Source organism: Oncorhynchus nerka, linkage group LG23, assembly GCF_034236695.1.
Source record: "Oncorhynchus nerka isolate Pitt River linkage group LG23, Oner_Uvic_2.0, whole genome shotgun sequence".
Classification (NCBI taxonomy): domain Eukaryota; kingdom Metazoa; phylum Chordata; class Actinopteri; order Salmoniformes; family Salmonidae; genus Oncorhynchus; species Oncorhynchus nerka.
The window spans coordinates 52,852,329-52,873,119 of record NC_088418.1 but is presented as its reverse complement, the minus strand read 5'-3'; the positions used below and the strand labels follow the sequence as shown (position 1 = coordinate 52,873,119).

Here is a 20,791-nt window from a genome sequence, read left to right as displayed (position 1 = left end):
TTAATACCAGACCACCGCTCTCACAGGTCCATTAATACCAGACCACCGCTCTCATAGGTCCAGGTAAAGCAGACCACTGCTCTCACGGGTCCAGGTAAAGCAGACCACTGCTCTCACGGGTCCAGGTAAAGCAGACCACTGCTCTCACAGGTCCAGGTAAAGCAGACCACTGCTCTCACAGGTCCAGGTAAAGCAGACCACTGCTCTCACAGGTCCAGGTAAAGCAGACCACTGCTCTCACAGGTCCAGCAATACCAGACCACCGCTCTCACAGGTCCAGCAATACCAGACCACCGCTCTCACAGGTCCAGCAATACCAGACCACCGCTCTCACAGGTCCAGCAATACCAGACCACCGCTCTCACAGGTCCAGTAGTACCAGACCACCGCTCTCACAGGTCCAGCAATACCAGACCACCGCTCTCACAGGTCCAGTAGTACCAGACCACCGCTCTCACAGGTCCATTAATACCAGACCACCGCTCTCACAGGTCCATTAATACCAGACCACCGCTCTCACAGATCCATTAATACCCAGACCACCACTCTCACAGATCCATTAATACCAGACCACCGCTCTCATAGGTCCAGGTAAAGCAGACCACTGCTCTCACAGGTCCAGGTAAAGCAGACCACTGCTCTCACAGGTCCAGGTAAAGCAGACCACTGCTCTCACAGGTCCAGGTAAAGCAGACCACTGCTCTCACAGGTCCAGGTAAAGCAGACCACTGCTCTCACAGGTCCAGGTAAAGCAGACCACTGCTCTCACAGGTCCAGGTAAAGCAGACCACTGCTCTCACGGGTCCAGGTAAAGCAGACCACTGCTCTCACGGGTCCAGGTAAAGCAGACCACTGCTCTCGCGGGTCCAGGTAAAGCAGACCACTGCTCTCGCAGGTCCAGGTAAAGCAGACCACTGCTCTCCCAGGTCCAGGTAAAGCAGACCACTGCTCTCACGGGTCCAGGTAAAGCAGACCACTGCTCTCACGGGTCCAGGTAAAGCAGACCACTGCTCTCGCAGGTCCAGGTAAAGCAGACCACTGCTCTCACAGGTCCAGGTAAAGCAGACCACTGCTCTCACGGGTCCAGGTAAAGCAGACCACTGCTCTCACGGGTCCAGGTAAAGCAGACCACTGCTCTCGCAGGTCCAGGTAAAGCAGACCACTGCTCTCACAGGTCCAGGTAAAGCAGACCACTGCTCTCACAGGTCCAGGTAAAGCAGACCACTGCTCTCACAGGTCCAGGTAAAGCAGACCACTGCTCTCACGGGTCCAGGTAAAGCAGACCACTGCTCTCGCAGGTCCAGGTAAAGCAGACAACTGCTCTCACAGATCCATTAATACCCAGACCACCGCTCTCACACACAATGTCATCTCAACCCGACGGCTGGGAGCTGGAGGTCGTTGGTTTGTTAGCTGCCGTTAGCTGCTCTTCTGAGACTCCCAGGTTCAGCGGAGAGAGAGGGTGTGTTCTTTTCCCCAGTCGGTGCTCCCACACACAGAACACACACTTATCTTGTTCGGCAGAGGCAATAGAGTTGAACACGCACCCAGCTCTCAGGAACACATGAAGGAGACTGTCAGATCTCTCTCTGTTGCTCTCCCTCTCTGTTCAGAGAGCTGTGCTGTAGGAGTTCACCTGGCTGGCAGAACAGAGGAAGGTGGTTTGGATCAATAACAGCAGTATCCCTGCTCCAAAGACACGCCACTCTGCTCACATCCACAGCTAGCTAGCTCACTGGGGTAAGGCAGTCAGTCCACCCAACTCTCATTGTTCTCTCGCCCTGTTTATTACTCTCTCCCTGTGCACTGCTCTCTCCCCATCTCGCTGTTCCTCTCTTGTTCCCACCCTCGATCTCTCCTTCCAAATTGATTTAATGGGAGTACATCCTCATTCACGGACAGCCTCGCTCTCCCCCCTCTGCCTCAATCTTTCCTCTCCCTCCCTCCCTCTGTTTTTCTCCCCCTCTCCTTCTCCGTTGCTCCCCTCTTAGTAACGACGCCCTGCTCCACCGTCACTCTGAAGCCTGGTGCATGAACAGAACGGGGAAATACAGGGGAAGTCAAAACCAGCTGTATGTGATCATCAGTAGTTGTCTCTCTCTGTGTGTGTCCGAGTCTCCCCCCGTCTCGGTGTCTCTCCCCATGTCTCCCCCTCCGTCTCCGTCTCTGCCTTTGGCTCCCTCTCTCCATAACACTCTCGATATCTTCCCCTCTGTCTCCCCATCTCCCTCCGTCTCTGCCTTTGGCTCCCTCTCTCCATAACACTCTCGATATCTTCCCCTCTGTCTCCCTCCACTAATTTCCTGCACTCATCTTTCTGTTTATGATGGTTAATCAGAAGATAACCATGGTGCTCTCCCAGAAGCATGTCTGGTGCGTTAAACCTGCCAATTCAGGCAAACAAACATGTAATGATGTCACATAAGGCTTACTTCATTATTCAATGTTTTTAAATTATTTTCACTGCATCAGACGTACTTCAACTCTTCTCTTTCCTGTTATGTATTCTCCAGAAATGCATTCTTCCAGTATGAATGCTTTTCACCCTGGCAACCATGGCAATAAGGTGATGCCATTCAGTTACAGAAGATCATACATCATTGACGCATTTCATTGACCTTGCAAAGAGATGACTCATACATGCACAAAGGTGGGAACCTGCACGCAGACACACATGTACACACACCCTCAACCCAAGGATAGTGTGCAGTCTGCATTGCAAGCTGTAATGGGGCAGCCAGTGTCATTCTTGATCCTAATGACATTTCCCCACAAAGACACACACACACACTTCTTTAACTCTGCACGCACAACAAATAAAGCTGTGCAAGAGTGTGTGTGCAGCCCTCCTAAGGCATTGAGTTATTGGGCCCAACACTATAGTGCACTGTCGCTACGCCCCAACACTATAGAGCACTGTCGCTACGCCTCAACACTATAGAGCACTGTCGCTACGCCTCAACACTATAGAGCACTGTCGCTACGCCTCAACACTATAGAGCACTGTCGCTACGCCTCAACACTATAGAGCACTGTCGCTACGCCTCAACACTATAGAGCACTGTCGCTACGCCTCAACACTATAGAGCACTGTCGCTACGCCTCAACACTATAGAGCACTGTCGCTACGCCTCAACACTATAGAGCACTGTCGCTACGCCTCAACACTATAGAGCACTGTCGCTACGCCTCAACACTATAGAGCACTGTCGCTACGGCCCAACACTATAGAGCACTGTCGCTACGCCTCAACACTATAGAGCACTGTCGCTACACCTCAACACTATAGAGCACTGTCGCTACGCCTCAACACTATAGAGCACTGTCGCTACGCCTCAACACTATAGAGCACTGTCGCTACACTCCAACACTATAGTGCACTGTCGCTACGGCCCAACACTATAGAGCACTGTCGCTACGCCTCAACACTATAGTGCACTGTTGCTATGCCCCAACACTATGCTGCTGTTGCTATCTGTCTGTGACCCTGACATGCTGGGAGTGTGGGGCCCATCACAGAGATAGAGCACCACCTCTAAGTCCCCTGGACAAACACACACACCGATACAACACAGTCTAGTGGACTTCAGTGTTTATTATCTAGTCTTGCTGGTCCACATCTTCTACAGTTCCTGTGTGCTGTCATATGCTGCCTTAATATGATCAACATAAACCTTTCTGACTAAGATAACCAAGGGAAATAAAGGTGTGTGTGTGTGTGTGTGTGTGTGTGTGTGTATCTGTACTGACCAAAGGCGTGCAAAGCAAGAGAGGTGAAGAGAGGAAGACCCGGCGGAGTATGGATTGATCTCCTGTCGATGGAGGAGACATTCAAAGGCATATATCGACAGTCTCCCCTCTCTCCGACGGCCCCTCAGCCCTGGTCATAAGAGGGCCAGTTATACACACATCAAATCAATGGCCCCTCCACGGCGCTCTGTTCACACCTGCCTGACAGGAAATGACAGATAAGTCCTTCAAAGCTGGGGAAATCACCTCTTCAATCTAGGAGGAAGATAGAGTTCAGCCTGTCAACAGTCCTCAATCTATGAATCAGCAAAGGCTAGAAGGAACTGTCAGTGTGGGTTTTGGGTGGTTTTCGATTGAGGACACTCATGATGGAAAACACTCCAGAGGTCAAGATACCAGAAAGTGTCTCCAGAGACGAGGGAGGGATGAAAGGGAGAAAATTGAGAATGAGAAATGGGGAGAAAGAGCGAGCAAGGTAGGAGAAAACTAAATAAGAAACGGCAAATAGACTGATAGAGTAAGAGGGAAAAGAGAGTAGAGGTTTGCACAGGCTCATTTTCACTCACTGAAATCATTCAAGAGACGTCTCCAATTTTAGCAGTCCAACATGAATACAGCTCTTTGATCGCTGCCGGTTTGCCTCTAGACAGTAGTAACTCCAATATCCCGAAACATTCCCTCTCTCTCTCCCTCCCTACATGCATCTCTCTCTCCAGCAGGTTCACTCCAGGTCGAGCTAGCTGACAAGGGGGCTAATGCACAAACAAATCAACGTGACAAAACGCTGAAAACAGCCAGTCGCTGTTAGCGTGGACTGGTAGGAACACACTGTAGAAGGCCAATAAGTACAGGAACTCTACACTAACAGTGTGTTGTATTCTGAACTAAACCGGCTTCCCTTACTCATCTCCTAACTTCCATGAACACTGATCTGACAGGTCAAAGCAACATGATAAATCCCAGTCCCCTGTCCCTTCCCCATCCCTCCTCTCTCCCTTTCCTTCATCCTTCCTCTGTTCTGGCTCCGTGCCACAGGGCGCGAGGGAATGGAACACGGGGGGGGCAGCCTGGAAAAACATCACTGGGCTCCCTCACACTTCCTGTTTGCATCGTGTCACTTCCTGCTCGCGGGGTTTAACTTTCCAACCAATCAAAAGACTGCTATTATTCCACTGACTACTGTACTGCTGCATACCCACACTGCTTTGAGTCTCCAAACTCTACAATGACATCTGACCTTTCCTAATCTCTGAGCACTTTCAGTCCTCGCCCAAACCAGTTCTGGCCACTGGCCGTCTCACACCTCACTCTTACACTCTCAAAGGCCACTCCCACATCCAAGCCAGTCCTCCCCCTCACCCAAACCAGGCCTCTGTCCAAAGTATACTCATCATCCCAAACCTGGCCTCACGCCTACATCTGTCCCTCCCTCTAACCCCATACTTTCCCTCTGGCAAGCCCAGTCTGTCCTTCACCCTACCCTCTGTAGCCAGAGTGACCTATACGCCACGGCATGTACAGAGCATCTGCTGTGGCCTTTTACAGGATGGTGAGAGATTCAGAGAGCCATAAAGGCTCTCTATGGGGAGAGCTGAGCAAACAGATGTGTGTGTGTGTGTGTGTGTGTGGAGTTGTTTACATGCCAACAGTAAAATCAGCAGCTGCTAAAACAGTGGAGCACCAGAGGTAGAGGTGACCATGATGTGTAGTCGTGCTGTGGGAGTTTATGAACGATACCCATGATGCTCTGCTCAGGCACGCTCGCGGTCAGCCAGCCGTTCATGAGTCTTCAGGTCTATCTCGGTTTGACATTGGTCGATACGATGCGCGTCGTTCGTCATCGGTTGACGGGTTGCACGCCATTTGTCAGAGAGTGTGTGTGCGGTTACTCAATGCTCAGTAGGGTGTGTGTGTCATTTGTTATTGGTCATAGGGGTGGGGCCAGCTTGCCAATGGTCAGTGGAGGTGGGGGGGGGGGTGGTATTGGTCACGAGGTGTGAATGGTTTGGCCATTTGTCACAGGGTGCGTGTGGTGGTAGGGTGGTTTCTCATTGGTTAAGGTATGTTGTGTCCTTGCCACTAGGGAGACGGGAATGACTGCCTGAGCGCCAGCTATTTAAGAGCGTGCCAGCGTATGCTGCAGTGTAAGCCATGTGTGTTTAACAGCTCGCCTGTGTGTGATATGCATTCACCTCATCACAATTACACCAATGTACACCACAAATGTGTGTGTGTGTGTGTGTGTGTGTGTGTGTGCGGGTCCTGGAGGTACAGATTTACGAGCCCCATTCATAAACCGCGGGTACATAGAAGACACCGTACCGCTTTCGTTTGAACAGCCACGTTGTTTATATGAGGCTTTCAAGGCAAAACACGACGCAAGTAAACCGCCAGTTTGAGCTAGATGTTTGAACACATGGGGTTCTGGTCAAAAGTAGTGTACTATATAGGGAATATGGTGCCCTTTGGGATGCGTCCCGAGAGAGTGGAATAACGGCGTGAGTAAATATGATGTGAATGAAGGCCCAGCCTGTCTCGGTTCTATACATAGTGCATGACCCAATCTGTCTGAACTCAACTCCAACACATGAACTATTGAGAGGTTCAACTTTGTGAGGAGCAGCAGGGTGCCAGGGTAGAGCTGGGAGTAGAGATCACCATGGCAACATGCAGACTACAACGCCCATGATAGGCCAACAACCAGCCTTATGGTAGTAGAAAAGTCACCACAATTACTGTGTGTGTGTGAGAGAGTGTGGAGAGAGAGAAATGCTAATTGGTAATAGAATTGACTAATTCTATGAAAATGTCTGTCAGTAAGTATGTGTGTGTGTATGTGTGTATAAAAACGTTTTATAAAAAACAATCAATCAATCATAATCACTAGTTAACTACACATGGTTGATGATATTACTAGATATTATCTAGCGTGTCCTGCGTTGCATATAATCTGACTGAGCATACAAGCATCTAAGTATCTGACTGAGCGGTGGTAGGCAGAAGCAGGCCCGTAAACATTCCTTCAAACAGCACTTTCCTGCGTTTTGCCAGCAGCTCTTCGTTGTGCGTCAAGCATTGCGCTGTTTATGACTTCAAGCCTATCAACTCCCGAGATGAGGCTGGTGTAACCGAAGTGAAATGGCTAGCTAGTTAGCGCGCGCTAATAGCGTTTCAAACGTCACTCACTCTGAGCCTTCTAGTAGTTGTTCCCTTTGCTCTGCATGGGTAACGCTGCTTCGATGGTGGCTGTTGTCGTTGTGTTGCTGGTTCGAGCCCAGGGAGGAGCGAGGAGAGGGACGGAAGCTATACTGTTCCACTGGCAATACTAAAGTGCCTATAAGAACATCCAAAAGTCAAAGGTTAATGAAATACAAATGGTATAGAGGGAAATAGTCCCATAATTCCTATAATAACTACAACCTAAAACTTCTTACCTGGGAATATTAAAGACTCATGTTAAAAGGAACCACCAGCTTTCATATGTTCTCATGTTCTGAGCAAGGAACTGAATGAAACGTTAGCTTTCTTACATGGCACATATTGCACTTTTACTTTCTTCTCCAACACTTTGTTTTTGCATTATTTAAACCAAATTGAACATGTTTCATTATTTACTTGAGGCTAAATTGATTTTATTGGTGTATTATATTACGTTAAAATAAGTGTTCATTTAGTATTGTTGTAATTGTCATTATTACAAATAAATAAATAAATAAAAATCGGCCGATGAATCGGTATCGTTGAAAAATCATAATCGGTCGACATCTAGTGTGTGTGTGTGTGTCAGTCAGTGTGCACTGTACGTATGTGACCGAGTGTGTGTCAGTCAGTGTGCACTGTACGTATGTGACCGAGTGTGTGTCAGTCAGTGTGCACTGTACTTATGTGACCGAGTGTGTGTCAGTCAGTGTGCACTGTACTTATGTGACCGAGTGTGTGTCCCCAGCCCAGAGTGTGTGTCCCGTGTCCCTGCTCCGCTGGTGAGATGCCCTGAGGACAGCTCAGAGGATCCATCTCCTCCTGCTGCTGTGTTTACTGCTAGATGTAATGATAATCCTGGGAGGCTTCCTTCCTGTTCCCCTCATCAACACACACTACAGCCCTACGAGAACAGCAATCATACCATCATCATCTACAGAGAAAAGCAGAGGCAGGCAGAGAGCGAGAGAGAGAGAAACAGGAAGCCAGGTCAGTCTAGTGGGAGACTTGGTTCCATTGTGAAAACAGAAGTGAGACTACGGCTCCACAGGAGGAACTGAGATCAGAGGATATGGGAGAGGACATAAACACTACTGTGCTAAAGCCCAAAACATAAACACTAGAATACTGCACTGCAGCAATGGACACAAGCAATACAGCAACGCTGGTACCTCTATACAGTAGCAGCAATAACCCATAGCAGCCGGTTGCTCCAGTTATAGACGGGTTGGTTGTTAAGCAACAAAAACCAACGCAAATCAGACAGGGTTGGCTTAGAACGTTGACCCTGTAAACTATATTTCGTCTCCAATGTTTATTGAAAACAAATACATTTCGCACCAGGAGCACTTGTCTCTCGAATACATCGTTAAAGTTGTTGGTTAGCTAGCTAGCGAAATGTAGCCATATTAACACGGACATCAGTCAAAACACCTAAACAGAAAAACATTGTATCAGGAACAAGATACAACGAGCTGAAACGCACCACCTCCGATTACCCACATGGCAGCTTGTCATTGTTGCTAACCAACTGGCCATCCAGAACCACAACACACCGCCCTCCGCCCCACTGAAGCGTGCGCACCGTTGTCATGCCGTTGTCAGCCAACCCATCTATATCTACTACAAACTGTCCTGCCTGTTAGAGGTGACACCTTCAACGTGAGATAAATAATTTACATTTTGTAGAAATAAGCTAAAACACTGTACTAACACCTATGTGGACTCTCCCATACTCAACCTTCTCAACTTGTTCAGGACACTGTGATAGACTAGTCCAACCTGTACCACACAAATTAGCTTTGTCCCCCTGACAAATACTTCTCACTCCAGTAATTATCACTGTGTCAGTCGGAGGGCCTGCTGGAGTGTCGCTGTGCTAAGCAGAGCTGTCCTGTCCAGAGACAGGGACGATAGCAGGCCTGGCCCTACACCAAGAGACAGAGAACCAGGGGTTGGACACTTTATCAGTGCCGACATTTCCCATGTTAGATTGTATAGCCCTAGACTGGGCCAAGTTAATGGACTGGAGGCCAACTGCATTTAACCAGGGCCAAGTATTAGCCGGTTAAGAGTTCTGGGGCCTGGATTTAACCAGGGCCAAGTATTAGTCGGTTAGAGTTCTGGGGCCTGAATTTAACCAGGGCCAAGTATTAGTCGGTTAGAGTTCTGGGGCATGGATTTAACCAGGGCCAAGTATTAGCCGGTTAGAGTTCTGGGGCCTGGATTTAACCAGGACCAAGTATTAGCCGGTTAGAGTTCTGGGGCCTGGATTTAACCAGGGCCAAGTATTAGCCGGTTAGAGTTCTGGGGCCTGGATTTAACCAGGGCCAAGTATTAGCCGGTTAGAGTTCTGGGGCCTGGATTTGCATTCAGAACATTTTTATTCAGTCAAAGTGTGTTCCAGTAGCCTGTTAACACTAGCCCTGTTGTCATGGGGAACATGCTATCAGGCTGTCAGCAGGCTGTCAGAGAGCAGTGGTAGCCAGCATACTAGGCTAGCGGTGCTGTCTCAGTGCCCAGCAGATGGAGACCAGATGAGGCTTTAGAGGAGATAATGACCCTGGTCTGCACCACGCCTAGCCACTGTGGACCCAACAGCATGCTAGCTACCGAATGACATCAGATCAGTTCTCAGCTCAGAGACAGAGGGGGCAGAGACAGAGGGGGCAGAGACAGATAGAGAGAGACAGCAGAGAGAGAAGAGAGCAGAGAGAGAGCAGAGAGCGATACTAGGAGATAATGTGACCTGTTGCCACAAGAAAAGGGCAACCAGTGAAGAACAACCACCATTGTAAATACACCCCATATTTATGCTTCTTTATTTTCCCTTGTGTTCTTTAACCATTTGTACATTGTTACTGTTTACTGTTAATTTTGATTGTTTATTTCACTTTTCTATATTATCTACCTCACTTGCTTTGGCAATGTTAACACGTGTGTCCCATGCCAATAAAGCCAGAGACAGAGAGAGCCAGGGGGCAGAGACAGAGAGAGAGAGGGGGGAGACAGAGAGAGAGGGGGGAGAGACAGAGAGAGAGAGGGGGAGAGACAGAGAGAGAGAGGGGGAAGAGACAGAGAGAGAGGGGGGCGGCTGGTGATAGCTAGACATCTGGTAACATTCATCACTCCCCCTTTCATCTCTACCTCCATAACACAGACATGTGAAGTGTCTGGATTGTTTATCAAACACGGCTGGTCAGTAGGGAGAGGGGGGTGGAGAGAGAACTCTGGTTCCTTTGATAACTACACTACTGAAAGACATCTACACTAACCAAAGGGCCTGTGTATAAGCATTCACAGTCCAGCCATTTCAAGGCTAAGAAAGAGCTACCCTTCACTGTGAGTACGCATGTTTCACATTAAAACAGAAAGCAGGGTTTTTTTTTAAACCAATTGCTCAAAGCACTTTACAAAAGCCAACATCTTGTATCTGTCAAAACTTTGTGAGATGCAGAGGCAAACTCTGTCCTCTCCCTCTGTGTCCTCCCCCTCTGTGTCCTCTCCACTCTTCCTTTCCAAATGCACAGGAAATTAGTCCATCCAGAACGAGTCATCCTCCATCGCCCGTCGCTCATTAACAGACTCGTTAGAGAGAGCATCATCTTCCCATCCTACAGGCTAACGGGCGGGTGGAGGCTAATCAGGGTAATTAACTAGGGATATCAACGAGGGCACAGTCACTGATTGAATTGACCAGAGGGACAGATAAATAATAAAAAGGGATAAAACAAAGCCGTTTTATCCCAGAGCACATGGTCTGCCGAGAAAGCAGATTGGGGGTCCCGCAGTACAACACGTGAACTATCAGCTTCTCCCGTGGGGTTTACAGCAGAGTGTTGTGTTAGTGGTTTGGGTTGTTAGTGCTTGTTGTTTTGGTGCAGCCTGACCGACTCTGTAGCTGTGCTATTTGTGTTCTGACTGAAGTGGGGGATCACAGCTGGGAAGGCCTTGCAGCATTTATCAGAGCAGGAAAAGTGATAGGCTACGCAGGGCCTGAGCACAGAACATAGAGACACACACACACACTTTTCTGATACACACTCGGGAACTTTGATACGCCTGTAGAATATATTATGTAAAACAATAGAAAGAAAAATGTGGCTAATAAAACACATCTTTTCTATAATCATGTTCATATTTTTCAATAGTCAAATGTAAGAAATGTGTTACTGAAATCAAAATAGTACTGGTGTCACAGAGCAAGCTGGAGAATAGTACTGGTGTCACAGAGCAAGCTGGAGAATAGTACTGGTGTCACAGAGCAAGCTGGAGAATAGTACTGGTGTCACAGAGCAAGCTGGAGAATAGTACTGGTGTCACAGAGCAAGCTGGAGAATAGTACTGGTGTCACAGAGCAAGCTGGAGAATAGTACTGGTGTCACAGAGCAAGCTGGAGAATAGTACTGGTGTCACAGAGCAAGCTGGAGAATAGTACTGGTGTCACAGAGCAAGCTGGAAAGCTTCACATGACACCAACGTTTACTTTGTAGCACCTACAGATGAAACACTATGGCGTCTTAAAGGAGGCCTGGGCAACTTCAATTCTGATTTAATATACTAATGTCAACAATCCTTCCTCCAAAATACACACACGCTGCTCTGTGAATTTTACTTTTATATATATATATATAGAGAGAATTATTTAGCTACTTTCATGAGGAATCACCAGGTGTGGTCCAAGAGTGGTTGCCCACCCAGTTCTCTCCTAACCCTCCTAGCCCAGCTCTGCAGTGTGAGAGCACAGAGGTAGTAAGCTATAAATACCTGGCCCATGAGCACAGACCACGAGCACAGACCACGAGCACAGACCACGAGCACAGACCACGAGCACAGACCACGAGCACGCTGTCCCACGCTTCCCCTGCATGTTTATGAGCGTTGGAGCGTGCAGAGGAAAAGGCAGTAGTCCAGTTCACTCTCTCAGCACTCCCCTCCACAGCATCTGGCTAATCCAATCACCTTACAGTAGAACACCACACATGCACAGGGTTGCCCCGGTAACCGACGAGCAACCCTTCAGCACCAGCCAGAGACCGAGCCTACGCAGAGCACTGCAGATAGAAATCAACTGTATGGAACAGACATGTCTATTATAGTAGAACGTGGACATAGTGGACAATCAGGCCAGCTCTATGCAATACATTTATCGGAAATGCTCTTAAATATGTTTTGCTTTGTTGAATCTGGAATTCGACTTGATAAAGAGCCGTGGGAAAAGTCCCTTTGAAAGAAGATATCCAGATAACATTGGACAAACAACGTTTTGGTCCTACGTGGACGCACCTTTTCATTCCATTGACACCGCTAACTTCATTCACACACACACACACACACACCCCGGAGCTCTTAATTATTGCCCATGTATTCTGAGCCAAGACACATTCCAAGTGCAATATCTTAACATAGAACTGAGCAGAAGCTCAGACATGGTGTGATTCACAGCTCACTTCTCCATAGAATGCAGCATGTCCCATTAGACACTGTCAGATTCAACACCATAGACAAAGATGGCCCAGGCACAGCTGTACACACACACACACACACGATGGAGTGTGCGTCCTGCTACACCCCATGCCCCTTCCAATCATGCATTGCGGGGCTGGTTGATGGGTGATTGCCGTGGCGAGTCAAGGACGCAGCACTCTCTCCTCTCTGCCATATGGTTCAGCCACAGGGAGCAGGAGGTGCAGACAGACTGAGCCCATTTAACACCTCTTCACATGAAGCATCCATAGGCCACATGTAGTAGAGCACTGTGGATCACAGAAGCATAGCAAGGAGCTACTTCTCTTTTCTCCAGCTTCTACCCAGACGGGTACATCAAATAGCTACCAACGATAAAAAGGACTTTTCCCACTAGTGAGCTGAACCGAACAGTGCGAAACTGTGCAGGCCGGCACAGTACGGTTCAGGCCGGCTAGATGGTGTGAGAAGGGTAGTGACCTATGATAGCCCTGGCTGTGTTGTTGAGGGGCATGGTGAGGGGTTATAGGTACTTACTCATAGTGGAGGCCGGAACAGTACGGTTCAGGCCGGCTAGATGGTGTGAGAAGGGTAGTGACCTATGATAGCCCTGGCTGTGTTGTTGAGGGGCATGGTGAGGGGTTATAGGTACTTACTCATAGTGGAGGCCGGAACAGTACGGTTCAGGTTGGCTAGATGGTGTGAGAAGGGTAGTGACCTATGATAGCCCTGGCTGTGTTGTTGAGGGGCATGGTGAGGGGTTATAGGTACTTACTCATAGTGGAGGCCGGAACAGTACGGTTCAGGCCGGCTAGATGGTGTGAGAAGGGTAGTGACCTATGATAGCCCTGGCTGTGTTGTTGAGGGGCATGGTGAGGGGTTATAGGTACTTACTCATAGTGGAGGCCGGAACAGTACGGTTCAGGTTGGCTAGACGGTGTGAGAAGGGTAGTGACCTATGATAGCCCTGGCTGTGTTGTTGAGGGGCATGGTGAGGGGTTATAGGTACTTACTCATAGTGGAGGCCGGAACAGTACGGTTCAGGTTGGCTAGATGGTGTGAGAAGGGTAGTGACCTATGATAGCCCTGGCTGTGTTGTTGAGGGGCATGGTGAGGGGTTATAGGTACTTACTCATAGTGGAGGCCGGGGGCGGGGAACAGGGTAGGGCCCAGGCGGGATTTTGGACAGGTGCGGTCGTTCTCCACAGGTGCCCTCCTAGAGGCACTCATGACCTGCAGAGAAGGAGAGGAGTCATTCAAATGAGCGGAGACCAAAACCAAACTAAGTAGGTTCTCAGACAATTTGAATGTTTCAGGGACAAATGCGTAAGGTTTTTAGAGGCAACACACTGTCAAGAAGACAAATCATTATAACGTTCAGAAATATCATGATGTCTTTCATATGAGGAATCACATTAGACCTGCGTCACTGACTCCATGATGGGTACAATCTATCCTGTCCACCTCACTGCCATACACCCCTGGAGTGACGTGCTCCATGACACAAACACACAGTACGTGCAGGGCACACACACACACACACACACACACACACAGATGAAGAGGATTAGAGACGACAGTTGGCATGATCATTAGTGTCATCATTGAGTTAGTAAGACAGGGTGCGGTGAGAGTGACCAGGCCTGTGTGTGTGTTGATCATTAGTGTCATCATTGAGTTAGTAAGACAGGGTGCGGTGAGAGTGACCAGGCCTGTGTGTGTGTTGATCATTAGTGTCATCATTGAGTTAGTAAGACAGGGTGCGGTGAGAGTGACCAGGCCTGTGTGTGTGTGTGTGTGTGTGTGTGTGTGTGTGTGTGTGTGCACCCATAAGGCCCAGCCACCGGCCCACCAAACTAAACCTGTCTGGTGACAGTGGTGTTCCTCTGTGGTGGGGTAATAACAGGTGATTGGATAGTGCTGCAGATGCAAGCCAAGCAGGGGGAGGGAGGGGTCAATTACCTGGCTCATGTTGCCATGACACAACAGGGCAGAAGACACAGAGGATCTGATTCTTCCTAGAGACCTCTGCTATTGGTCGAGCACAGGTCAGAAAAACACTTAAAGATGGAATCACCATTAGGGGAAACAACTTCACTGTTCGCCCCCAGCGCCTTAGTCATCGTTTTGTTGATGAAAACAGAGGAGAGGAGAATTCAGTAGCGTGGTTAAATAAATTGCAATGCATATTCTGCTGTCCTAATGTGTGTGCAATTTTGTCAGAGGGGAAAAAAAGTGTTTGTTGTTTGCAGTAATTTCCCCATTGTTGTAATTTCACCAAACAGACATTGCAGTTTCACCAATTAAGGATTCCAGCTTTAATTAACAGAAGATGAACAAGCACCGAACTAGTTTCATGTGTCAATCCCAAAATGCCAATACTTACAACTGTGTTCATGAATCCATGTTGTAAATATTAGGGTACACAGTGTACAAAACATTAAGAACACCTTCCTAATATGGACCCGAAAGTAGTCCAAATAAGTAGAATTGGTCTCAAAGATGCCCATCCCTGGTCTGTCATGGAAAGAGGTGTTCCTAATGTTTTGTACACTCTGTATATCAATGACATTTGCTTTGCGCATCTAATTATATAATGACATTTTTCTTTGTGCATATAATTGTGATAACATACTGATGTGATTTTGAATGGATTCTTATTTTATTGGTTTTTAGAGCCCATGGGGATGGTTGAAAATTGGCAGTAGCTAAAAATGCTCCTGCAATGCATTGGACGATTGGTTAATGTGTTAGTACTGGTCACTATCCAAATATTTATTTATTTAACAAAACACACACACACACACACACACACACACACACAGTTGAAATCGGAAGTCTACATACACTTAGGTCGGAGTCATTAAAACTCGATTTTCAATCACTCCACACATTTCTTGTAAACAAACTATAGTTTTGGCAAGTCGGTTAAGACATCTACTTTGCTTGACACAAGTCATTTTTACAACAATTGTTTAAAGACAGATGATTTCACTTATCACAATTCCAGTGGGTCAGAAGTTTACATACATTAAGTTGACGAGGTCATAAGGTGAATGCACCAATTTGTAAGTCGCTCTGGATAAGAGCGTCTGCTAAATGACTTAAATGTAATGTAAATGTTGACTGTGCCTTTAAACAGCTTGGAAAATTCCAGAACATTATGTCACGGCTTTAGATGCTTCTGACAGGCTAATTGACATAATTTGAGTCCATTGGAGGTGTCCCTGTGGATGTATTTCAGGGTCTACCTTCAAACCCAGTACCTCTTTGCTTGACATCATGGGAAAATCAAAATAATTCAGCCAAGACCTCGGAAAAAAAAATGTGTCGACCTCCACAAGTCTGGTTCATCCTTGGGAGCAATTTCCAAACGCCTGAAGGTACCACGTTCATCTGTACAAACGATAGTACGCAAGTGTAAACACCTTGGGACCACACAGCCGTCATACCGCTCTGGAAGGAGACGCGTTCTGTCTCCTAGAGATGAACATACTTTGGTGCGAAAAGTGCAAATTAATCCCAGAACAAAGGCAACTGACCTTGTAAAGATGATGGAGGAAACAGGTACAAAAGTATCTATATACACAGTAAAACAAGTCCTATATCAGCAAAGTCCTATATCACCAAGGAAGAAGCCACTGCTCCAAAACCGCCATAAAAAAGCCAGACTACGGTTTGCAAGTGGACAAAGATTGTACTTTTTGGAGAAATGTCCTCTGGTCTGATGAAACAAAAATAGAACTGTTTGGCCATGATGACCATCGTTATGTTTGGAGGAAAAAGGGGGAGGCTTACAAGCTGAGGAACACCATCCCAACCGTGAAGCACAGGGGTGGCAGCATCATATTGTGGGGTGCTTCGCTGCAGGAGGGACTGGTGCACTTCACAAAATAGATGGTTTCATGTGGAAGGAAAGTTATGTGGATATATAGAAGCAACATCTCAAGACATCAGTCAGGAAGTTAAAGCTTGGTCGCAAATGGGTCTTCCAATTGGACAATGACCCCAAGCATACTTGTATTTTTTTATTTCACCTTTATTTAACCAGGTAAGCTAGTTGAGAACAAGTCCTCATGTACAACTGCAACCTGGCCAAGATAAAGCAAAGCAGTGTGACAGAAACAACAACACAGAGTTACACATGGAATAAACAAGCGTACAGTCAATAACAAAATAGAGAAAAAAGAAAGTCTATATACAGTGTGTGCAAATGGTGTGAGGAGGTAAGGCAATAAATAGGCCATAGTAGCAAAGTAATTACAATTTAGCAGATTAACACTGGAGTGATAGATGAGCAGATGACGATGAGCAGATGATGGTGTGTAAGTAGTGATACTGGTGTGCAAAAGAGCAGCTAAGTAAATAAAAACAATATGGGGACGAGGTAGGTAGATTGGGCTCCGGGCAGCCGAGCGGAAATGGAGGAAAACTCGCCTCCCTGCGGACCTGGCATCCTTTCACTCCCTCCTCTCTACATTTTCCTCCTCTGTCTCTGCTGCTAAAGCCACTTTCTACCACTCTAAATTCCAAGCATCTGCCTCTAACCCTAGGAAGCTCTTTGCCACCTTCTCCTCCCTCCTGAATCCCCCCCCCCCTCCTCCCTCTCTGCAGATGACTTCGTCAACCATTTTGAAAAGAAGGTCGACGACATCCGATCCTCGTTTGCTAAGTCAAACGACACCGCTGGTTCTGCTCACACTGCCCTACCCTGTGCTCTGACCTCTTTCTCCCCTCTCTCTCCAGATGAAATCTCGCGTCTTGTGACGGCCGGCCGCCCAACAACCTGCCCGCTTGACCCTATCCCCTCCTCTCTTCTCTCTTCTCTTGACCCTATCCCCTCCTCTCTTCCTCTCGGAGACCTTCTCCCTTACCTCACCTCGCTCATCAACTCATCCCTGACCGCTGGCTACGTCCCTTCCGTCTTCAAGAGAGCGAGAGTTGCACCCCTTCTGAAAAAACCTACACTCGATCCCTCCGATGTCAACAACTACAGACCAGTATCCCTTCTTTCTTTTCTCTCCAAAACTCTTGAACGTGCCGTCCTTGGCCAGCTCTCCCGCTATCTCTCTCAGAATGACCTTCTTGATCCAAATCAGTCAGGTTTCAAGACTAGTCATTCAACTGAGACTGCTCTTCTCTGTATCACGGAGGCGCTCCGCACTGCTAAAGCTAACTCTCTCTCCTCTGCTCTCATCCTTCTAGACCTATCGGCTGCCTTCGATACTGTGAACCATCAGATCCTCCTCTCCACCCTCTCCGAGTTGGGCATCTCCGGCGCGGCCCACGCTTGGATTGCGTCCTACCTGACAGGTCGCTCCTACCAGGTGGCGTGGCGAGAATCTGTCTCCTCACCACGTGCTCTCACCACTGGTGTCCCCCAGGGCTCTGTTCTAGGCCCTCTCCTATTCTCGCTATACACCAAGTCACTTGGCTCTGTCATAACCTCACATGGTCTCTCCTATCATTGCTATGCAGACGACACACAATTAATCTTCTCCTTTCCCCCTTCTGATGACCAGGTGGCGAATCGCATCTCTGCATGTCTGGCAGACATATCAGTGTGGATGACGGATCACCACCTCAAGCTGAACCTCGGCAAGACGGAGCTGCTCTTCCTCCCGGGAAGGACTGCCCGTTCCATGATCTCGCCATCACGGTTGACAACTCCATTGTGTCCTCCTCCCAGAGCGCTAAGAACCTTGGCGTGATCCTGGACAACACCCTGTCGTTCTCAAATAACATCAAGGCGGTGGCCCGTTCCTGTAGGTTCATGCTCTACAACATCCGCAGAGTACGACCATGCCTCACACAGGAAGCGGCGCAGGTCCTAATCCAGGCACTTGTCATCTCCCGTCTGGATTACTGCAACTCGCTGTTGGCTGGGCTCCCTGCCTGTGCCATTAAACCCCTACAACTCATCCAGAACGCTGCAGCCCGTCTGGTGTTCAACCTTCCCAAGTTCTCTCACGTCACCCCGCTCCTCCGCTCTCTCCACTGGCTTCCAGTTGAAGCTCGCATCCGCTACAAGACCATGGTGCTTGCCTACGGAGCTGTGAGGGGAACGGCACCTCAGTACCTCCAGGCTCTGATCAGGCCCTACACCCAAACAAGGGCCCTGCGTTCATCCACCTCTGGCCTGCTCGCCTCCCTACCACTGAGGAAGTACAGTTCCCGCTCAGCCCAGTCAAAACTGTTCGCTGCTCTGGCCCCCCAATGGTGGAACAAACTCCCTCACGACGCCAGGACAGCGGAGTCAATCACCACCTTCCGGAGACACCTGAAACCCCACCTCTTTAAGGAATACCTAGGATAGGATAAAGTAATCCTTCTCACCCCCCCTTAAAAAATTTAGATGCACTATTGTAAAGTGGCTGTTCCACTGGATGTCATAAGGTGAATGCACCAATTTGTAAGTCGCTCTGGATAAGAGCGTCTGCTAAATGACTTAAATGTAAATGTAAATTGGGTGGGCTATTTACAGATGGACTATGTACAGCTGCAGCAAATCGGTTAGCTGCTCAGATAGCTGATGTTTAAAGTTAGTGAGGGAAATGTAAGTCTCCAGCTTCAGCGATTTTTGCAATTCGTTCCAGTCTCTGGCAGCAGAGAACTGGAAGGAAAGGCGGCCAAATGAGGTGTTGGCTTTGGGGATGACCAGTGAGATATACCTGCTGGAGCGCGTGCTAGTGACCAGTGAGCTGAGATAAGGCGGAGATTTACTGAGCATAGACTTATAGACGTCCAAAGTTGTGGCAAAATGGCTTAAGGACAACAAAGTCAAGGTGTTGGAGTGGCCATCACAAAGCCTTGACCTCAATCCTATAGAAAATTTGTTGGCAGAACTGAAAAAGCGTGTGAGAGCAAGGAGACCTACAAACTTGACTCAGTTACACCAGCTCTGTCAGGAGGAATGGGCCAAAATTCATCCAACTTATTGTGGGAAGCTTGTGGAAGGCTACCTGAAAAGTTTGACCCAAATGAATCAATTTAAAGGCAATGCTACCAAATACTAATTGAGTGTATGTAAACTTCTGACCCACTAGGAATGTTATGAAAGAAATAAAAGCTGAAATAAATAATTCTCTCTACTATTATTCTAACATTTTACATTCTTAAAATAAAGTGGTGATCCTAAATGACCTCAGACAAGGAATTTTTACTGTGATTAAATGTCAGGAATTGTGAAAACGGAGTATAAATGTATTTGGCTAAGGTGTATATAAACTTCAAACTTCAACTGTGTGTGTGTGTGTGTTAGAGGTCGACCGATTATGATTTTTCAACGCCGATACAGATTATTGGAGGACCAAAAAAAGCCGATACCGATTAAATCGGTCGATTTTTTTACATTTATTTGTAATAATGACAATTACAACAATACTAAATGAACATTTATTTTAACTTAATATAATACATCAATAAAATCAATTCAGCCTCAAATAAATAATGAAACATGTTCAATTTGGTTTAAATAATGCAAAAACAAAGTGTTGGAGAAGAAAGTAAATGTGCAATATGTGCCATGTAAAAAAGCTAACGTTTGAGTTCCTTGCTCAGAACATGAGAACATATGAAAGTTGGTGGTTCCTTTTAACATGAGTCTTCAATATTCCCAGGTAAGAAGTTTTAGGTTGTAGTTATTATAGGACTATTTCTCTCTATACCATTTGTATTTCATTAACCTTTGACTATTGGATGTGCTTATAGGCACTTTAGTATTGCCAGTGGAACAGTATAGCTTCCGTCCCTCTCCTCGCTCCTCCCTGGGCTCGAACCAGGAACACATCGACAGCAGCCACCCTCGAAGCAGCGTTACCCATGCAGAGCAAGGAAAACAACTACTCCAAGTCTCAGAGCGAGTGACATTTGAAACGCTATTAGCACGCACCCCACTAACTAGCTACCCATTTCACTTCGGTTACACCAGCCTCATCTCGGGAGTTGATAGGCTTGAAGTCATAAACAGCGCAATGCTTGACACACAACAAAGAGCTGCTGGAAAAATGCACGAAAGTGCTGTTTGAATGAATGCTTACGAGCCTGCTGGTGCCTACCACCGCTCAGTCAGACTGCTCTATCAAATATCAAATCATAGACTTAGTTATAACATAATAACACACAGAAATATTATATATATATATATAATATTCTTTCAATGAAATACGGAACAGTTCTGTATTTTATCTAAGCGGTGGCATCCATAAGTCTAAATATTGTTGTTACATTGTACAACCTTCAATGTTATGTCATAATTACGTAAAATTCTGGCAAATTAGGCAGCCCAAACTGTTGCATATACACTGACTCTGCGTGCAATGAACGCAAGAGAAGTGACACAATTTCACCTGGTTAATATTGCCTGCTAACCTGGATT

At 47.3% G+C, this 20,791-nt stretch overlaps 1 protein-coding gene across 2 annotated transcripts in view; it reads right to left on the bottom strand.

Moving 5' to 3' along the window:
* LOC115121444 (USP6 N-terminal-like protein) overlaps nucleotides 1–20,791 on the bottom strand; it is a 99,758-nt gene that overhangs the window by 71,057 nt on the left and 7,910 nt on the right. Inside the window, exon 2 of one of the 2 annotated variants that reach the window (XM_065008245.1) lies at nucleotides 13,547–13,647. In XM_065008245.1, coding sequence (XP_064864317.1) covers nucleotides 13,547–13,550 — 4 coding nt within the window. In that variant the 5' untranslated portion in view covers nucleotides 13,551–13,647. Of the gene's footprint in view, nucleotides 1–12,951; nucleotides 12,962–13,546; nucleotides 13,648–20,791 lie in introns of those variants that run through there. The other variant, XM_065008247.1, reaches the window with a different exon arrangement.